This window comes from Scyliorhinus torazame, chromosome 4, assembly GCF_047496885.1.
Source record: "Scyliorhinus torazame isolate Kashiwa2021f chromosome 4, sScyTor2.1, whole genome shotgun sequence".
Lineage (NCBI taxonomy): Eukaryota > Metazoa > Chordata > Chondrichthyes > Carcharhiniformes > Scyliorhinidae > Scyliorhinus > Scyliorhinus torazame.
In genome coordinates this window covers 105708284-105727065 of record NC_092710.1, presented here as the reverse complement: position 1 = coordinate 105727065, position 18782 = coordinate 105708284, and the positions used below count along the sequence as shown (strand labels likewise).

Here is an 18782-nt window from a genome sequence, read left to right as displayed (position 1 = left end):
TTTAATGGTAGTCTTTCTCCCTGAACCACACGGAACACCCCTATACTGTGAGTTGAGGGAGAGAAGTTTCAGCGTTAGTATTAAAAATACCCAAATTAATAAAACAACAACTTGCATTATATGCAAGATTTCCTTCATCTCATTGATCGTATGCCAATTAGCTCGTGGCTTTGGTAGTAATCCAGAGATTATTACCTTTTTGGTTCTACTTTTTAATTTAGCTCCTAGCTGTTCATTCCTGATCAGCAGAATCTCTGTCTTTGTTCTACCTCTGTCGTTGGTACCTATGTGGACCCGACAACTGGATCTTTACCCTTCCACCCCAAGTTCCTCTGCAGCCCAACACGAACCCGAGCACCAGTCGGCAACACAACCTTCGGGACCCTCGATCCTGGTCACAGAGAATAGAGTCAATGCCCCTAACTATACTATCCCCGATTACGACTACATTTCTTTGCTCTCCCCCCACTTGAATGGCTCCCTGTACCACAGTGCTGTGGTCAGTTTGCCCATCCTCCCCATTCTCTATTCCCGTCCACACAGGGAGCAAGAATCTCAAACCTGTTGGATAAGGATAAAGGCTGAGGCTCCTGGATCCCTCTACCTGCCTCACTTGCAGCCATGCCCTCTTGTCCTTGACCACTGCCGAATTTAAGTTCGTTTTCTAAGGGGTGTGACTGCCTCCTGGAATAAAGTGTCTAGGTACCTCTCCTCCTCCCGGATGTGTTGCAGTGTCCAAAGCTCAGACTCCAGCTCCAACTCTGAGCCGGAGTTCCAGTGCATGTGTGTATCTGCTGCAGCACTGATTTTTTTTAATCCTGGTTTAAAAGACAGACAGACACTGTGGCTGCAAATGGGGTAATTAAGGCGTCATAAAAAATTAGATTACCTTAATTCAAATCCTTCTTCTGTGTAACAGGACAACACTAATGGATTTTTGTTATGATTTCTGGGTAGTAGATAAATAGAGGCATTGTGTTTAGACTTAAGTAATCAGATCATGGGATTTGAGTGGGATAGGATGATGTAATTAATAGAGGAGCCAGAGGCTGAAGCAGTCAGGTTGTGAGTCAGTCAGTTTAGATTTGGCCACGATCAGAACAGCAGTTTCTGGAAAAAGCTGCATTTGATACAGGCAAGAAATTTGCAGGTGGTTTCCTGAAGGATCTCTCTCTGCTTTTGCTTGATGGAGATAAAGAAGATAGCAATTAGGATGTTAAAGTGTTTTATTTTGTTGTTTAATGGGTAATTGTAAGCTATTTATTTTATGATGTCGAAATTAGTTTAATCGTGTGTTTGCAATAAAGTTTGTTTTAATATCCCATATCCCTGTTTGTGTGGGAAGTCACTCCTGGAGCGCAGTATCCTTTTCTCACAGTCCTACAAATTAAGAAATATTGGGGTTTCTGTCTGGTATCCTAGTCATTGTTGGGTTAGGGATAGTGATATCACAATCAGGAGTCACAGTCTGAGGATACGGAATAGACCACTTAGGACAGATGAGGAGAAATGTCTTCACCCAGAGAGTGGTGAACCTGTGGAATTTGTTACCACAGGAGGTAGTTGAGGCCAAAACATTGTGGTGTTTTCAAGAAGCAATTGAGTATAGCACTTAAGGTGATGGAGATTTAAGGATATATGGGGGGAAGGGGGGGGGACGGACGACGAGAACAGGCTTTTGAGTTGGATGATCAGCTGCGATCATAATGACTGGCGGAGCAGACTTGAAGGGCCTTGTGTTCCTATTTTCTATGTTTTTATGTTTCTTAAGAGGTGACTTATTTTAAGATCCTGAAGGGTCTTGACAGGATGGATGTGGAGAGGATGTGTCTTCTTGTCATGGATCCAAAACCAGAGGTCACTGTTTAAAAGTAAGGGCTCGTTCATTTAAAACAGATGAGAATTTTTTTTTTCTCTTGAGGGTCGTGGGACTGTGGAACTCGCTTCCTCAAAGGCAGTGGAAGCAGAATCTTTGAACGTTTTTGAGGCAGAACGAGATAGATTCTTGACTAACAAGGGGGGGGGTGAAAGTTTATTTGGGGTAGGCAGGAATGTGGGGTCAGACATGATCTTATTGAACGATGGAGCGGGGTCAGGGGGCTGAGTGACCTATTCCTGCTCCTCATCTGTATGTTCAACCAGCTCTGCAACATACTAAACTATGCAAGTTTTGGTCATTGACGACCCTACTCTCTGACATAGAAAGGTGGGGTTCTGTGAGGATGGGAGCGTAGGGCCGGGCGATTGGAGGTAAGATGTGAAGAAACGTCCAGGATTGTGTTCAACCGGAGTTGGCAATCCTACTCCCCGTTGACTCTCAGCCTTGAGCTACGTGGTCGGAATTCCCTGCCACAGCTATTGGAATTGCTGTAAGATTCACTTCCTTGCCAGTCACCTCTGCCTGAGTGTGGTGCAGGCAGACTCGATTTTCACGGCTCTGCTGAAATTGTGTAGGAACTGGACAAGGTGAGCTTTTTATTTATTCATGGGACGTGGGTGTCGCAGGCTGTGCCAGCATTTATTGCCCATCCTTATTGCCCTTGTAGGGCAGTTAAGAGTCAACCACATTGATGTGGGTCTGGAGTCACATGTAGGCCAGACCTGGTCAGGACGGCAGATTTCCTCCCCTAAAGGTCATTAGTGAACCAAATGGGATTTTACGACAATCGATAATGCTTTTATGGTCACCATTAGACTTTTTAATTCCAGATTTTTATTGAATTCAAATGTCACCATCTGAAGTGGCTCTGCAGGGCACCCGGACAGACAAAGTGACAGAAGACCACCTCCTGTGCTGTAAATCTTCTGAGATCTCCCCATTCCCTCGACCTCATCATCTCTTCCCTTTTCATCATTGTTAGACATGCCCGCTGCACTTCTCGCTCTATCTCTCTTTTTCAATCTCATGCTCTCGCGTCTTGCACTCATTCTCTCTCGCCCTCTCATTCTCTCTCGCCCTCTCATTCTCGCTCGCCCTCTCATTCTCTCTCGCTCTCTCATAGATACATTGAATTTACAGTGCAGAAGGAGGCCATTCGGCCCATTGAGTCTGCACTGGAAAGAGCACCCTACCTAAGCCCAGGCCTCTCCCCAATCCCCGTAACCCAGTTACCCCACCCAAACTTTTTATTGGACACTTTAGCATTGCCAATCCACCTAATCTGCACGTCTTTGGACTGTGGGAGAAAACCGGAGCACCCGGAGCAAACCCACACAGACACGGGGAGAACGTGCAAACTCCATACAGACAGTGACCCAAGCCTGGAATTGAACCTGGGATCCTGGAGTTGTGAAGCAACTATGCTAACTATTGTGCTACTGTGCCCCCCGTCATTCTCAACCTCTCGTTCTCTCTCACCCCCTCATTCTCTCTCAGCCTCTCATTCTCTCTCGCCCTCTCTCTCCTCTCATCTCTCTCTCCTCTCATCTCTTTCTCTCCTCTCATCTCTCTCCTCTCATCTCTCTCTCTCCTCTCATCTCTCTCTCTCCCCTCTCATCTCGCCTCTCATCTCTCGCTCTCTCTCTCACATCTCTCTCTCTCACTTCTCATCTCTCTCTTCTCATCTCTCATCTCTCTCTTCTCATCAATCTTCTCATCTCTCTCTCCCTCTCCCCTCTCATCTCTCTCATCTCATCTCTCTCTTTCTCTCTCTCTCATCTCTCTCTCTCTCTCATCTCTCTCTCTCTCATCTCTCTCTCTCTCCCATCTCTCTCCTCTCATCTCTCTCTCTCTCTCTCTCACATCCCTCTCTCATCTCTCTCCCATCTCTCTCTCATCTCTCTCCCCTCTCTCATCTCTCTCCCCTCTCATCTCTCATCTCTCTCTCTCTCCTCTTATCTCTCTCTCCTCTTATCTCTCTCTCTCTCTCCTCATCTCTCTTCTCTCCTCTCATCTCTCTCTCTCTCACTCCTCTCATCTCTCTCTCTATCACTTTCTCCCTCCCTCATTCTCACTCTCTCTCACATTGGCCAAGCATCCCAGCGTGCTTTGTTCCTGCATGTTGCCAGAGAGTGACTATGGAGGAAGTGGGTATGGATGAAATCTTTCTGCTTTCGAACAAAGGAAGCTTAAAGGTAGCGAATGTGGCAATTTATTAAACTCTAACTCCCAGGAGAAGGAGTGACCCTAGAAAAGTTTTGCTGAAAAAGATAAATTGTGTTGAAGCTTTTCATCTTGCATTCATCAGGACAATTGATAGACCTAAAGTGACGGCTTATTTCTAATATGTGGTGATCTGTTTACTATATTTAAATCCATAGCAGCATGCAATAATTTCCTCACACACCTTAATGGGTTCCACCTTGTGCCCAAATTCACCTTTGAAATGGGAGCAGTGAAATTAACTCTTTTTCTTTGATGTGCTGGTTGAGAAATCGGCTGTGGATGGTGGTGGTTCACTCTGCCACAAGCCTACCTTCACTCGTCAATACACGTGTTGGGATTCTTACAGTTCCACACCCGATAAGATTGGCCTTATCAGCAGCCTCGTAAATAGGCCCACAACACCATAGAGTCTCTACAGTGCAGAAGGAGGCCATCCGGCCCATTGAGTCTGCATCGACCATCTGAAAGGTCGCCCTACCTAGGCCCACGCCCTCGCACTACCCTTGTAACTGCACCTAACCTGCACATCTTTGACACTAAGGGGCAATTTATCATGGCCAATCCACCTAGCCTGCTTATCTTCGGACTGTAGGGGGAAACCAAGGCACCCGGAGGAAACCCACGCAGACACAGGGAGGGAGTGCAAACTCCACACAGACAGCAGAGCCATTTGCTCACCATGCAAGCTTGGTGATGATATAGGGAGCATCAAGGACATCCTGCGGGGATAGTGGCTATCCTGAACAGATCATCTTGCATTGTATACCGTGGCCTGAAATGTGCCCAGCCTGCCTCAGATTACCCTGGAAGGGTAAGGTATCTCAGATATTTGAAGAACAGGTGAAGCTAGCTGCTTCATGAGGCAGTAGCAACACAAGTGACCACTAACTGGATGCTGCCGTCAAGCCAAACAGATATTCCACCCTCACAAGAAATGAGCAATTTGGTGTATGAATTTCCAGGGCACTCTGATCCATACATCCCAAAGGCTGACAGTGCGGACCCCCAACACCACCGAACCCCCCCCCCCAGTACAGACCCCAACACCACTGACACCCCAGTACAGACCCCAACACCACTGACCCCCCAGTACAGACCAACACCACTGACCCCCCCAGTGCTGACCCACAACACCACCGACCCCCCCAGTACAGACCCCAACACCACTGACCCCCCAGTGCTGACCCCCAACACCACCGACCCCACCCCAGTACAGACCCCAACACCACTGACCCCCCAGTGCTGACCCCCAACACCACCGACCCCACCCCAGTACAGACCCCAAAACCACTGACCCCCCAGTGCTGACCCTCAACACCAACGATCCCCCAGTGCTGACCCCCAACACCACTGACCCCCCCCCAGTGCTGACCCCCAACACCACCGACCCCCCAGTGCTGACCCCCAACACCACTGACCCCCCCAGTGCTGACCCCCAACACCACCGACCCCCCCAGTGCTGACCCCCAGCACCACTGACCCTCCCAGTGCTGACCCCCAACACCACCGACCCCCCCCCCAGTGCTGACCCCCAACACCACTGACCCCCCCCCCAGTGCTGACCCCCAACACCACTGACCCCCCAGTGCTGACCCCCAGCACCACCGACCACCCCCACATAGACCCCCAGCACTTCCTCGCCCCCGTACAGACCCCGTCCCCTGTACAGAATCCCAACGCACCCTATCCCAGTACAGAATCCCAATGCACCCTATCCCAGTACAGAATCCCAACGCACCCTATCCCAGTACAGAATCCCAACGCACGCTATCCCAGTACAGAATCCCAACGCACCCTATCCCAGTACAGAATCCCAACGCACCTTATCCCAGTACAGAATCCCAACGCACCCTATCCCAGTACAGAATCCTAACGCGCCCTATCCCAGTACAGAATCCCAACACGCCCTATCCCAGTACAGAATCCTAACGCACTCTACCGCAGTACAGAATCCCAACGCACCCTATCCCAGTACAGAATCCTAACGCACCCTATCCCTGTACAGAATCCCAACGCACCCTACCCCAGTACAGAAACCCAACGCACCCTATCCCAGTACAGAATCCCACCGCACCCTATCCCAGTACAGAATCCCAACGCACCCTTACCCAGTACAAAATCCCAACGCCCCCTATCCCAGTACAGAACCCCAACGCACCCTATCCCAGTACAGAATCCCAATGCGCCCTACCCCAGTACAGAATCCCAACGCACCCTATCCCAGTATAGAATCCCAACGCACCCTTCCCCAGTACAGAATCCCAACGCCCCCTATCCCAGTACAGAACCCCAACGCACCCTACCCCAGTACAGAATCCCAACGCACCCTACCCCAGTACAGCATCCCAACGCACCCTACCCCAGTACAGAATCCCAACGCACCCTACCCCAGTACAGAATCCCAACGCCCCCTATCCCTGTACAGAATCCCAACGTACCCTACCCCAGTACAGAACCCCAACGCACCCTATCCCAGTACAGAAATCCAACGCACCCTATCCCAGTACAGAATCCCAACGCACCCTACACCAGTGCAGGATCCCAACGCCCCCTATCCCAGTGCAGAATCCCAACGCACCCTATCCCAGTATAGAATCCCAACGCACCCTATCCCTGTACAGAATCCCAACGTACCCTACCCCAGTACAGAACCCCAACGCACCCTATCCCAGTACAGAAATCCAACGCACCCTATCCCAGTACAGAATCCCAACGCACCCTACACCAGTGCAGAATCCCAACGCCCCCTATCCCAGTGCAGAATCCCAACGCACCCTATCCCAGTATAGAATCCCAACGCACCCTATCCCTGTACAGAATCCCAACGCACCCTATCCCAGTACCGAATCCCAACGCACCCTATCCCAGTGCAGAATCCCAACGCACCCTATCCCAGTGCGGAATCCCAACACACCCTATCCCAGTACAGAATCCCAACGCACCCTATCCCAGTACAGAATCCCAATGCACCCTACCCCAGTACAGAATACCAACGTACCCTACCCCTGTACAGAATCCCAACGCACCCTACCCCAGTACAGAATCCCAACGCACCCTACCCCTGTACAGAATCCCAACGCACCCTACCCCTGTACAGAATCCCAACGCACCCTATCCCAGTACAGAATCCCAACGCACCCTACCCCAGTACAGTCACCCAGCTCAGGGCAGACTCCCTCAGCCCACCCTACCCCACTGCAGACTCTCGCAGCCCACCTTACCTCAGTGCAGATTCCCAGCCCACCATTCCCAGGTGCATTTGCTTTGTTTGGCCCCTTGCTCCACATTAACCAATCACTGTTTTGTCGATGTACCATTGGTTAATGTTCCCTGTTGATTATTCTTGTGTCTACTATGTATGTACTGTGTACATTCCTCGGCCGCAGAATAATACTTTTCACTGTACTTCGGTACATGTGACAATAAATCAAAATCAAATCAAATGCGTGTGTATTGAGATGTGGTGGGTTGAGGTGGGAGTCTGTATTGAGATGGAGTGGGGGAAAGCCTGATGCCCGGGGCTGGGATAGGAGGTGGGTGGGAGTCTGTACTAGGCTGGCTGTTGCTCTGGATACCCAAGGCTCTTTGTGTTCAAGAGTGGGAATCGGGCCCAGGATTGTCGTAGCAACACTGGAAACTTCTGGTTTAAGTGGATTCCCCAAACACAAGTCTTTTGAATTTGGGACTATTGACATTTAAAAGCCTAGTGACATTTAAAATTATAGGTGTGGGAGTGCTGCTGGGGAGACTGGCTACCCTCATTCACACAGTGTTGTATCAATCTGCCACTTGAATGTGATGACTCTTGGCTGCACAAAATCAGTCAGGTCATAGAAACGTAATTGAACTTGGGAACGTCCTGACTTTTTGAGACAATTGGCTAGGTTGACTGCTACATCTGTGTGAATAAACCTATGGTTGTGGGTGGGGAGGCAGTGACAAATAAGAAAATGTTCGAAAGGCAGACATTAATTTGGTCTGTTAGCAACTGACACAAATTGCTTCTTATGTCTGACTAATTTCTGTTTCATTGCATCAAATGGTTGAAATCTGTGATGGAATTTGGTCTCAGTTAATTTTTTGTGATTTGGGAATTGTATCTGCAATACAGATTTGAGAGAAATTTGCCAAGGAACAAGAGTAGAACGGTAATCTGAACTCCTCGTATTCACTGCTTTGAATGATTGGGACAGACTCGCATTGTCTTCATGGATAATGAGCGGAGACCTTTCCGATGGGAACCTTAGCTCGTGGGGTAATGACAGCCCCCCCCCCCCCTCTCCACGCCTCCCTTAATGCAGCTTCCCTGGCTACGATGTACATAATCCTGCGAGGTCATGATCTGTTGTTAGTATGAACTTCATCCTGTGTTAGATGTATAAATTGTGCGAAAAGTTGCCAAGTTGAAATGCTGAGGGCACTTGGGTGATTTTATAAGACCATAAAACATAGGAGCAGAATTAGACCACTCGGCCCACCGAGTCTGCACCGCCATTCTATCATGGCTGATAATTTTTCTCACCCCATTCTCCTACCTTCCCATAACCGCTGATCCCCTGATTAACCAAAAACCTATCTATCTCTGTCTTAAAAGACACTCCGTGATTGGGCTTCCAGTCTTCTGCGGCAAAGAGTTCCACAGATTCACCACCCTCTGGCTGAAGAAATTCCTCCTCATCTCTGTTTTAAAGAATCGTCCCTTTAGTCTGAGATTGTGTCCTCTGGTTCTAGTTTTTCCTACAAGTGGAAACATCCTCTCCACGTCCGCTCTATCCAGACCTCAGTATTCTGTAAGTTTCAATAAGATCCCCCCTCATCCTTCTAAACTCCCAAAGAGTACAGACTCAGAGTCCTCAACCATACAAATGCATCAGCCCACAGTCCTGGTGGGAATGGAAGATAAATAAAGGCAGTGCCAGTGCCTCTTACCACATAAAATTCCAATAATTTCAGCCATTTGAAGCGGCCTGGAAGCATTTGAATTTCACGATAGCTCCTCACTGCATTGACTTTGCTGCTTTGCACAGGAGAGGCAGTGGCGTAGTGGTATTGTCATTGAACTAGTTAACCAGAGACCCAGAGTAATGCTCTGAGGAGCCAGGTTCAAATCCCGCCACTGCAGATGGTGAAATTTGAATTCAATAAAAATCGGACATTAAAAGTCTAATGATGATCATGAAACCATTGTCGATTGTCGTAAAAACCCATCTGGTTCACTCATGTCTTTTAGGGAAGGAAATCTGTTGTCCTTAACTGGTCTGGCCTACATGTGACTCCAGACCCACAGCAATGTGCTTGACTCTTAACTGTCCCTTCAAAGGCAATTACGGATGGGCAATAAATGCTGGCACAGCCTACGATGCACATGTCCTATGAACGAAATAAAAATAATAAATGAAAAATAATGCGCACTTGCTCTCCCATCACACAAGATTTTCTGACCTTTTGGCTACGAAGGTATACTGCCCACTTAAAATTGTTTTCCAGACCGTGTTTAAAAAGGGGTGAACTATATACGATCCGGAAAGACTTTTCTTAACTGAAAACAACACTTTAAAAAAGTGACATTTGGTTTTGAGCTGTAATTCTTTCAACCTACTGGAAATTCCCTTCTGGCTGTTTGAATCTCTTGCCCTTTGTTGGCAAAGCTGTACGAACTGCTTGTGTCAGCTCTCGCCTGCTTGCCCAATGGAATGGCCAACGGTCCGACTACATCCTGCTTAGTTCTCAATGTGCGCGCGTAGTGGCGGCTAGGACTTTATTTGACTTTATCATCTGCTGAGTACTACTCAAATTTCCAAAATAGTCTATACCAAAAGTGTGAGCTTTTGTTCATTTAATGGTGCAGTTGGTTTTAGCCCAGTAATCTTGACTAAGAAGCTGACAACAGTTCTGTACCATTTGAGTTGAGATACTTAGAACCATGCGACAGAGAGGACGCCATTCAACCTACCCGTGGTGGCTCCTGCTGTTTGCGCGAGAATCCAGTTAGTTCCATCCCCGCCCCCCAGTCTTGCTATTTGCCCCAAAGCTCTGCAACTGTTTCCTTTCCAGGTATAAATCCAATTGCTTTTGGAAGTCACTATTGAATCTGCATCCATCATTCTTTCAGGCAGTACTTGTGAGAACTTAAACACGCAAATATTCGCTTCGGTGAATGCCAGGCATTCCAGCTACGTGGCCAGCCCCACTCGGTTGTGATTGTCTCAGTATAGTATGGATGCTTGACAAAGGACAAAGAAAAGTAAAGCAGAGGAACAGGCCCTTCGTCCCTCCAAGCCTGTGCCGACCATGCTGCCCGTCTAAACTAAAATCTTCTACATTTCCGGGGTTCGTATCCCTCTATTCCCGTATCTATCCTATTCATGTATTTGTCAAGATGCCCCTTAAACGTCACTATCGGCCCTGCTTCCACCACCTCCTCCGGCAGCGAGTTCCAGGCACCCACTACCCTCTGTGTACAAAAACTTGCCTCGTACATCTCTAAACCTTGCCCCTCGCACCTTAAACCTATGCCCCCTAGTAATTGACCCCTCTACCCTGGGAAAAAGTCTCTGACTATCCACTCTGTCTATGCCCCTCATAATTTTGTAGATCTCTATCAGGTCACCCCTCAACCTCCTTCATTCCAGTGAGAACAAACCAAGTTTATTCAACCTCCCCTCACAGCTACCAGTGGTGTAACACAGCGATCAGTTCTGGGTCCTCTGCTGTTTGTGATTTTCATTAATGACTTGGATGAGTGAGTTGAAGGGTGGGTCAGTAAATTTGCAGGCGATACGAAGATTGGTGGAGTTGTGGATATTGAGGAGGGCTGTTGTCGGCTGCAAAGAGACAGATAGGATGCAATGCTGGGCTGAGAAGTGACAGATGGAGTTTAACCCTGAAAAGTGTGAGGTTGTCCATTTTGGAAGGACAAATATGAATGCGGAATACAGGGTTAATGGTAGGGTTCTTGGCAATGTGGAGGAGCAGAGAGATCTTGGGGTCTATGTTCATACATCTTTGAAAGTTGCCACTCAAGTGGATGGAGCTGTGAAGAAGGCCTATGGTGTGCTCGCGTTCATTAACAGAGGGATTGAATTTAAGAGCCGTGAGGTGATGATGCAGCTGTACAAAACCTTGGTAAGGCCACATTTGGAGTACTGTGTGCAGTTCTGGTCGCCTCATTTTAGGAAGGATGTGGAAGCTTTGGAAAAGGTGCAAAGGAGATTTACCAGGTTGTTGCCTGGAATGGAGAGTAGGTCTTACGAGGAAAGGTTGAGGGTTAGGTCTTTTCTCATTAGAACGGAGAAGGATGAGAGGCGACTTGATAGAAGTTTATAAGATGATCAGGGGAATAGAGTAATCAGAGACTTTTTCCCCGAGTGGAACAAACCATTACAAGGGGACATAAATTTAAGATGAATGGTGGAAGATATAGGGAGAATGTCAGAGGTAGGTTCTTTACCCAGAGAGTAGTGGGGGCATGGAATGCACTGCCTGTGGAGGTAGTTGAGTTGGAAACCTTAAGGACCTGCAAGCAGCTATTGGATAGGTACATGGATTGCGGTAGAATGATGGGGTGTAGATTAATGTGTTCTTAATGGAGGACAAAAGTTCGGCACAACATCGTGGGCCGAAGGGCCTGTTCTGTGCTGTATTTTTCTATGTTCTAATGCCCTCCATACCAGGCAACATCCTGGTAAATCTCTTCTGCACCCTCTCTAAAGCCTCCACATCCTTCTGGTAGTGTGGCAACCAGAATTGAACACTATGCTCCAAGTGTGGCCTAACTAAGGTTCTATACAGTTGCAACCTGACTTGCCAATTTTTATACTCAATGCCCCGGCCAATGAAGGCAAGCATGCCGTATGCCTTCTTGACTACCTTCTCCACCTGTGTTGCCCCTTTCAGTGACCTGTGGACCTGTACTCCTAGATCTCTCTGACTGTCAATACTCTTGAGGGTTCTACCATTCACTGTATATTCCCCACCTGTATTAGACCTTCCAAAATGCATTACGTGCCAGCTCGGTGGGCATCTGATCTCCAGAAGCTTCCGAAGGCAGCTCGGGTAAGAGTGGTTGAGCTTTTTGACATGCTGCTGACATGCAGTCCAAGTCTGGCATGGGTCAAGCAGAGTGAGGAGAACTGCGTCTCAACATAGACCGTTCCGTAGGGAGACTTATTCCTCTTCATTCCCAGTCTGCAGAAAGCTGCACTTGCTTTGCCAATTCTTGCCGGTGTCTCTCATCACTATAGATGGTGTGAGAGAGAGCGCTGCTGAGATAAGTGGACTTATCTACTGCTGACAGGTCATGAACTGAAACCCTGGGCTTGAGGTGGAGTTTTCATGGAGCAGGCTGGTACATTACTTCAGTTTTATTCATGCTGATCGTGAGGCCCCCGTTGTTGCATGCGTTAGAGAAGAAGTCCCTTCTCCTCTGCATGTCCAGCTCTGAACCAACAGCGACTGGGCATTCATCGTGAAGTAGGTGCTTGGAGATCTTGGTCTTTGCCTGGAGTTGTCTCAGATTAAACCTCTTTTCCCATCAATACGATATCTGATTTTAATGCCAGCTTCACCACCATGGAAGGCACCAGAGAGCATGACAGGAAAAAGAAGCATACTGAAGACATTTGGTGCTAGCACACAGCCCTGTTCTGCTCCATCAGTTAGTGACTAGGAATGGATCAGAAGACACGCCATCAACCAGGACACGTGAAGCTTGTCTTCATGGAGCTGCGGCCATTGTGATGAATTTCTCAGGCCAGTTGAATTTCGGCATTACCCTTCAAAGGCCTTTACAGCTGACTATGTCAAAGACCTTGGCCAAGTCAACAAACTTGCTACTAGACTGGAGTTTGATTGCGTTCGTCGTTTCTAACAGCGTGGAGCCATCAAGAGAGCAGTTGATGATGCCCTGTGGCAACCTGGTAACTTGTCCCTTCTTGATGGATGATGGACTGTTGAGGATGTAGTTAAATGACTCTGCCCATCATTCCAGAATGTGGCTTTTTCTGTGAGCAGTTTCAGCATCAAGGGTTGGTGATCAACCAGTAGATGGGGGTCCGTAGACAGATTTCAGAGTATTATAGAATCTCTTCGTCTTTGTGGTCTGTGCATATGACTGAAGTTCACCAACTTTCTGACTCAACCAAGTGCCCCGCGTCTCTCTTTGCATTCAGCAGCCTTGCAGCTGTTTCAGTCAGCATTGTGCCTGGTCAATGATGACCCGTCACTGAGGTAAACTCTATAGAGGTGACCTTTATCCTCCAGTAATTTCTGAATTACTTCATTGTTTTCATTGAACCAATCTTGATGCCTACAAGAGGTAGAGGCAAGGGGCCTCTAGAGTAGTGCGGTTCATTTTATCCCTGAAGGTCGTCCTCAATGCAGTGAGTGTCCATCTTCGCTGTACATAGACAACTCTAGTTTCTGGGAGAGAGATTGCTTTATGACTGCCTCTTTGAGCCTCGAGATACTTCTGGATCTTCACAGGAAGGCTCACTGCGTTCATTGGAATTTCCCATGCTGCATTGGCCCTCACTTTCACCCAGCTCTTACCTCGGGCTCCAAGTATGTTAGTGTGCAACAGTGGTTTACACCCTAGTAAACCTGCAAATGCAGCAGTGCCTCCACTTCAGAAGTCACCTTTGGGTTAAAGCACTTTGAGGCATCCTGAGGTTGTGAGAAGGGTTATATAAATGCAAATTCTTGTCTGCTGTTGGAAATTATAACTTTGGCTTTGACCTTTTACATTGCAAGCTGAGTTTTCTGAACTTTAGGTTTTAGGGAAGTGGTGAGAATATCTACATTGTCTACTACTGAGTTTGAATTAAACTTGCATTTGAATACATAGGTGTTAGACTTGTGGATTGAAAGTAAGTTATTGCAATTTAGAATTTGTGCAGAGTAAACGGGCTGAAGGAATTTATTTATTCGGGTAAAAAAACTCCCATGATTTCTTAAAATTATTTGACAAGTCACACTTTATGGCCTTATCTCGGTATAATCACATTCAACATGTTGGTAAGTTGGGCGCCCTTTCCAAGGACTGGTGCTGACTCGATGGGTCGAATGGCCTCCTGCTTTGTAAATTCTGTGATTCTATTCTATAACATACAATCATTTTTTGTTTTCTTTGAAAGTAAAGGAATGTCACTCTAATCCTCAGTTTGTTTTTCCTCGCTGTGTTCCTTTTAAATATCATTTTAAAATTGGATTTTCATAAAACATCATGTTGGAAATATTAACCTTATGCTCTTCTTGATATGCTTAATGACTTGATGTGTAGCTTGCGAATGTTTTCATTTTGAAACTTGTGCTGCAATTTGTTTTGAGTCACAATGTGCAACTTCGACCTTCAACTGTCCTTATTTTGTTCCTCTCTGCCTTTTAGGCCGAAGAAGTAGGATTTTCCCTAAATCATCCAAATCAGTATTTCATAGAGAGTCAGAAACTCCTCAACGGCAGCCGGGATATCAAGAAAGAGTCTAGCCAGCCAGAAAATCAGCAGCGTAACCAAGGCAGCCAGTCTACAAGAGGCACAAGCGCCTGTGTCTCCAAACCTACGAGCCAGGCAGAGTCTGCTGACATGGAGGGTTTGGAAGAGCTTCTCAGTGATGTATACACCGAGTGATTATTGATGACATGACGTTGATATCCAATGAAATGCATTTTGGGTTCTCACATCTCCTAAAATGAATCTTGCATATTCTTGTCATCTTGCTTTTACCCCCCTTCAACTGAGTAAACTTCAGAAAAATCGGATGGGTTCCAGAATGACCTGTAGATATAATATATGAATTTGACTGAAATATTATCACCAGGAAAACGCAACACAAGATCTTATATTTTTACTTTGATATTGTTGCTTGCACGTATTGTGTCAGCTCCTGGAAATGAATTACATAGTTGATGTAGATGATGCAAGGAGATATCCAAGGCATAGTAATATCCTTGGACTAGAATGTGGTCTTGTTCCCGTTTTATTTTACCTGTACTAAGAGCTGCATAAACTTTGGTGCAATGTCTTAATATTGCTACCTTTTGTAAGAAGAAATACTCAAGCCCAGCCGACTAGTCTCGTGAATACTTCAGAGTTGTGCACTAGGTGGCATTTGACAAATCGGTGCCTTTCTTCTCCACTAAACTACATCATTGCATTGCAATTGTGATCCACGGTTAATGGCTTCACCATCATTAGCTAATATTATAGGCTTCATTGCATTGTAATGTGATTTGTTCTTTCTCATTGCCCATCGGGTGAAGCGTAAATATGTTGTGTAACATCTTGTGCTGTACTTGCAGATTTCCAGAGGAGAAGCACATCTGAATCAGTTCTCATTTTCAGAATCACTTTTTGTGTTCAGATTGCCTGATATGCAAAATAAATCAATGGAAAAGCAAGATTTTTTTCCCCTCAAGGCTTGGTTTTTCTCCAAACTTGAGCCAATTTTTAATCAAGAGCACAATTTAGAAAGCAACACAAACGTCATACTGTGTGTGAGCTACTCTGAGCTTGTTGCTTGCAGCCTTTGGTATTAGAGAACGCAAATTAAGGGTCTGGTGTCTTTTGCTTCATACTGCACCCGAGGAGCAGTCAGTATTGTGTGTTGCTTGCATGCATTATGCAGACCGAGGAGTGATTTTTATTTTGGAGTTGCCATTAATCGTCAGTGATGCACTCCCCATAGAGTGGCCCCCTGTGATTCGTTTTGTGACCCTGCGTTTCCAGTGGAGAGTGCTGCTAATTATCGGAGATGTGGCCCCCATAGAATAAATGGAGCACAGAATCAGCAAAGCTTTGAATTGCTGCAATGGCTTTGACTTTGCGTACTTTGACAAGTCTCCTCGTGTATTATCCGTGAAAGGGCCAGTTTAGCTCACTTGGCTGAACAGCTGGTTCGTGATGCATGAGCGAGGCCAGCAGTACGGGTTCAATTCCTGTACCGGCCTCGCCTTCTCAACCTAGCTCCTCGCCTGAGGTGTGGTGATCCTCAGGTTAAATCATTAAATCACCACCAGTCAGCTCTCCCCCTCAAAGGGAAATGCAGCCTACGGTCATCTGGGACTTTGGCGACTTTACTTTTACTATCCCTGAATAATGAGTAGAAATGGACAAACTGTTAATCCATTCCTAACAAGCTAGGACTGCCTTTGAATCTGCTCTTCTTGGGTATAACATAGTAATAGAGAGCTAATATAGGTGCAATCCTAAACAATTGCCGCTGTCCTCACCTTGGTGGGAGGGAAATGTCAATACTCAGATCACCAGCGGAAGAAAAATTGCAGAGAACGCAGCACCACAGCTTCCAGAGTTAAAAACCATGAACTCTAGGTTGGCTAATGCAAATGGTGAATACTCAGTGTTGTTTTAAACTGCCTTGCCATGAGCAAAAATACAATTCCATTTGGGTCCTTGGTGAACAGCTTAGATAGGCCATTCACTGCAGACAGGCTACACGCTCCAGCTTTAACACACACAACTCCGAATTGCTCTTGAATTTTCAAAGCACAACAGACTATTGTGATATGATTTCGGACCCCGCAGCTTCTGCTCAGCTAATACATTTCTCTGGGAAAGACTCCACAATTTTCCCTTCACAAAACGATATTCGTGTTTGCCAGAAACTGAAATTGTGTTTTTCTCCTCCATATGTCCATCGCAACGTTTTCTTGCACCAGTCTGTGTACAGCAATGTTGGTGCTTCTTTTGTACGATTTTCTTCCCTGCTCCATCAATATGGCACTCCAAGATGCTGTACTAAAAATGTAATGGATCACCAAAAAAGTCCGAAATAAGAAAGCCTTAAAAGTATGCTGTGTTGATAAGAAGGTTATTTTTATAAATCAATACAAAACACTTATTTTCATTAACTTTTCAGGATTTTGTACAGTTATGCTTAAAAGCAATTGATATGAAATATAATAATAAAGAAATTGTTCAATTTAATACAAAATGCTTTTGCTTTATTATAAACATTTAATAGGAGTTTCAAGAAAGACCGTTCATATTTTATGAGGCGATTATACATCTGGTTGTATTTCATAAATTGTCAGATTACACTCCCCCAAGTGCTTTTGGAGAATTTATTACATTAAATGGGCAACATAAATGCAAATGATTATATTTCTATACGATGGGCATACATTCTTTTGTGAAGCCATTTGGCGTACACAACGGCATAACCTCCTGGCCGCCCGGCCTCGGATCTCAGAGGGAAGGGGGTGGGGGGGGGGGGGTTGCGCTGGAGAATCCCTCTTGGAAGTTCCGAGGTCAGGGTTTACCCAGGAATTGTGCAGAAGGGTTCACGTTCCCTGCACAATGGTGTTACACTGGGAACCATACGACAAAGTAACTTCAGATGGTTCTGCCAGTTTTACAATCATGATTATTCTGAAGGAGTTGGAAGGAAAACAACTACTTCAGAGTAACTATTTTAAAGACCCAGCCCAAGCCCCGCACGGGATACTCCCCACACAACACCCCCTCCGCGCCAAACCAGACGTCACTCACACCCAACCAAACCCCGAACTGAGCCCCGCCCCCTCTTCCTCCATGTCCAAACCCCCGCATCCCATTCACTTACTACAGAAACGTACCTTCTCCCTTTCAACAGGACCTTTGAACTTACCTGCTTTATGGCTGGCTGGTGTCGTAAGAAAAAGGCACGCCCTCCTGCGCTACACTTTTTCACTTCGCAGCCGGGACATGATTCCCTTCTTTAGCCTCGCCTCACCTGGTCAGAATCAAGAAGGTCAGGGGAGACGGGCGCTTGATAATTAAAGTGTCGGTAAATCACTATGGAAGAGCAATCCACCGCCGATTGCCTCTCCAAGGGAGTCATGGGCCATAATTTATGATTGAATAGTTTGTGAAGTCATTGGGCATCCTTATTGCTACATGAAATTCAGCACAAGATAGGTGCAATGCCCTGCAGGTCGGGAGTGCAAAGAGATGTGCAGTGTGTGTATAGAGGGATATGGGCCAAATGCGGGCATGTGGGACTAGCTTAGTGATAGAAACTGGGCGGCATGGGCTGATGGGCCTGTTTCCATGCTGTAAACATCTATGACTCTACGACCTGTTTGGTTCTGCATTCTGGAGCACGACCACTGAAGCGAAGGACCCTGTTTGCTGGTTGTTGCATGAGTTAAAAGTGGTCTGAGTCATGTCTCACTCTTGCAACTCAGTGGAAAGATTGTGGCTTCAAGACCGACTCCAGGGACCTGAGCACAAGATCTAGGCATTGCATTGGATTGGATTTGTTTATTGTCACGTGTACCGAGGTACAGTGAAAAGTATTTTTCTGCGAGCAGCTCAACAGATCATTAAGTACATGAGAAGAAAAGGGAATAAAAGAAAATACATAATAGGGCAACACAACATATACAATGTAACTACATAAGCACTGGCATCGGATGAAGCATACAGGGTGTAGTGTTAATGAAATCAGTCCATAAGAGGGTCATTTAGGAGTCTGGTGACAGTGGGGAAGAAGCTGTTTTTGAGTCTGTGTGTGTTCTCAGACTTCTGTATCTCCTGCCCGATGGAAGAAGTTGGAAGAGTGAGTAAGCCGGGTGGGAGGGATCTTTGATTATACTGCCCGCTTTCCCCAGGCAGCGGGAGGTGTAGATGGAGTCAATGGATGGGTGGCAGGTTTGCGTGATGGACTGGGCGGTGTTCACG

At 46.6% G+C, this 18782-nt stretch overlaps 1 protein-coding gene across 1 annotated transcript in view; it reads left to right on the top strand.

Moving 5' to 3' along the window:
- The window catches only part of prim2 (DNA primase subunit 2), a 258526-nt gene extending 241474 nt beyond the window's left edge, over positions 1 to 17052 (top strand). The window contains exon 13 of the mRNA XM_072498404.1: positions 14490 to 17052. Within this exon, the coding sequence (XP_072354505.1) occupies positions 14490 to 14729 (240 nt within the window). The 3' untranslated portion in view covers positions 14730 to 17052. The remainder of the gene's footprint in view (positions 1 to 14489) is intronic.
- The last annotated feature ends 1730 nt before the right edge of the window (positions 17053 to 18782 follow it).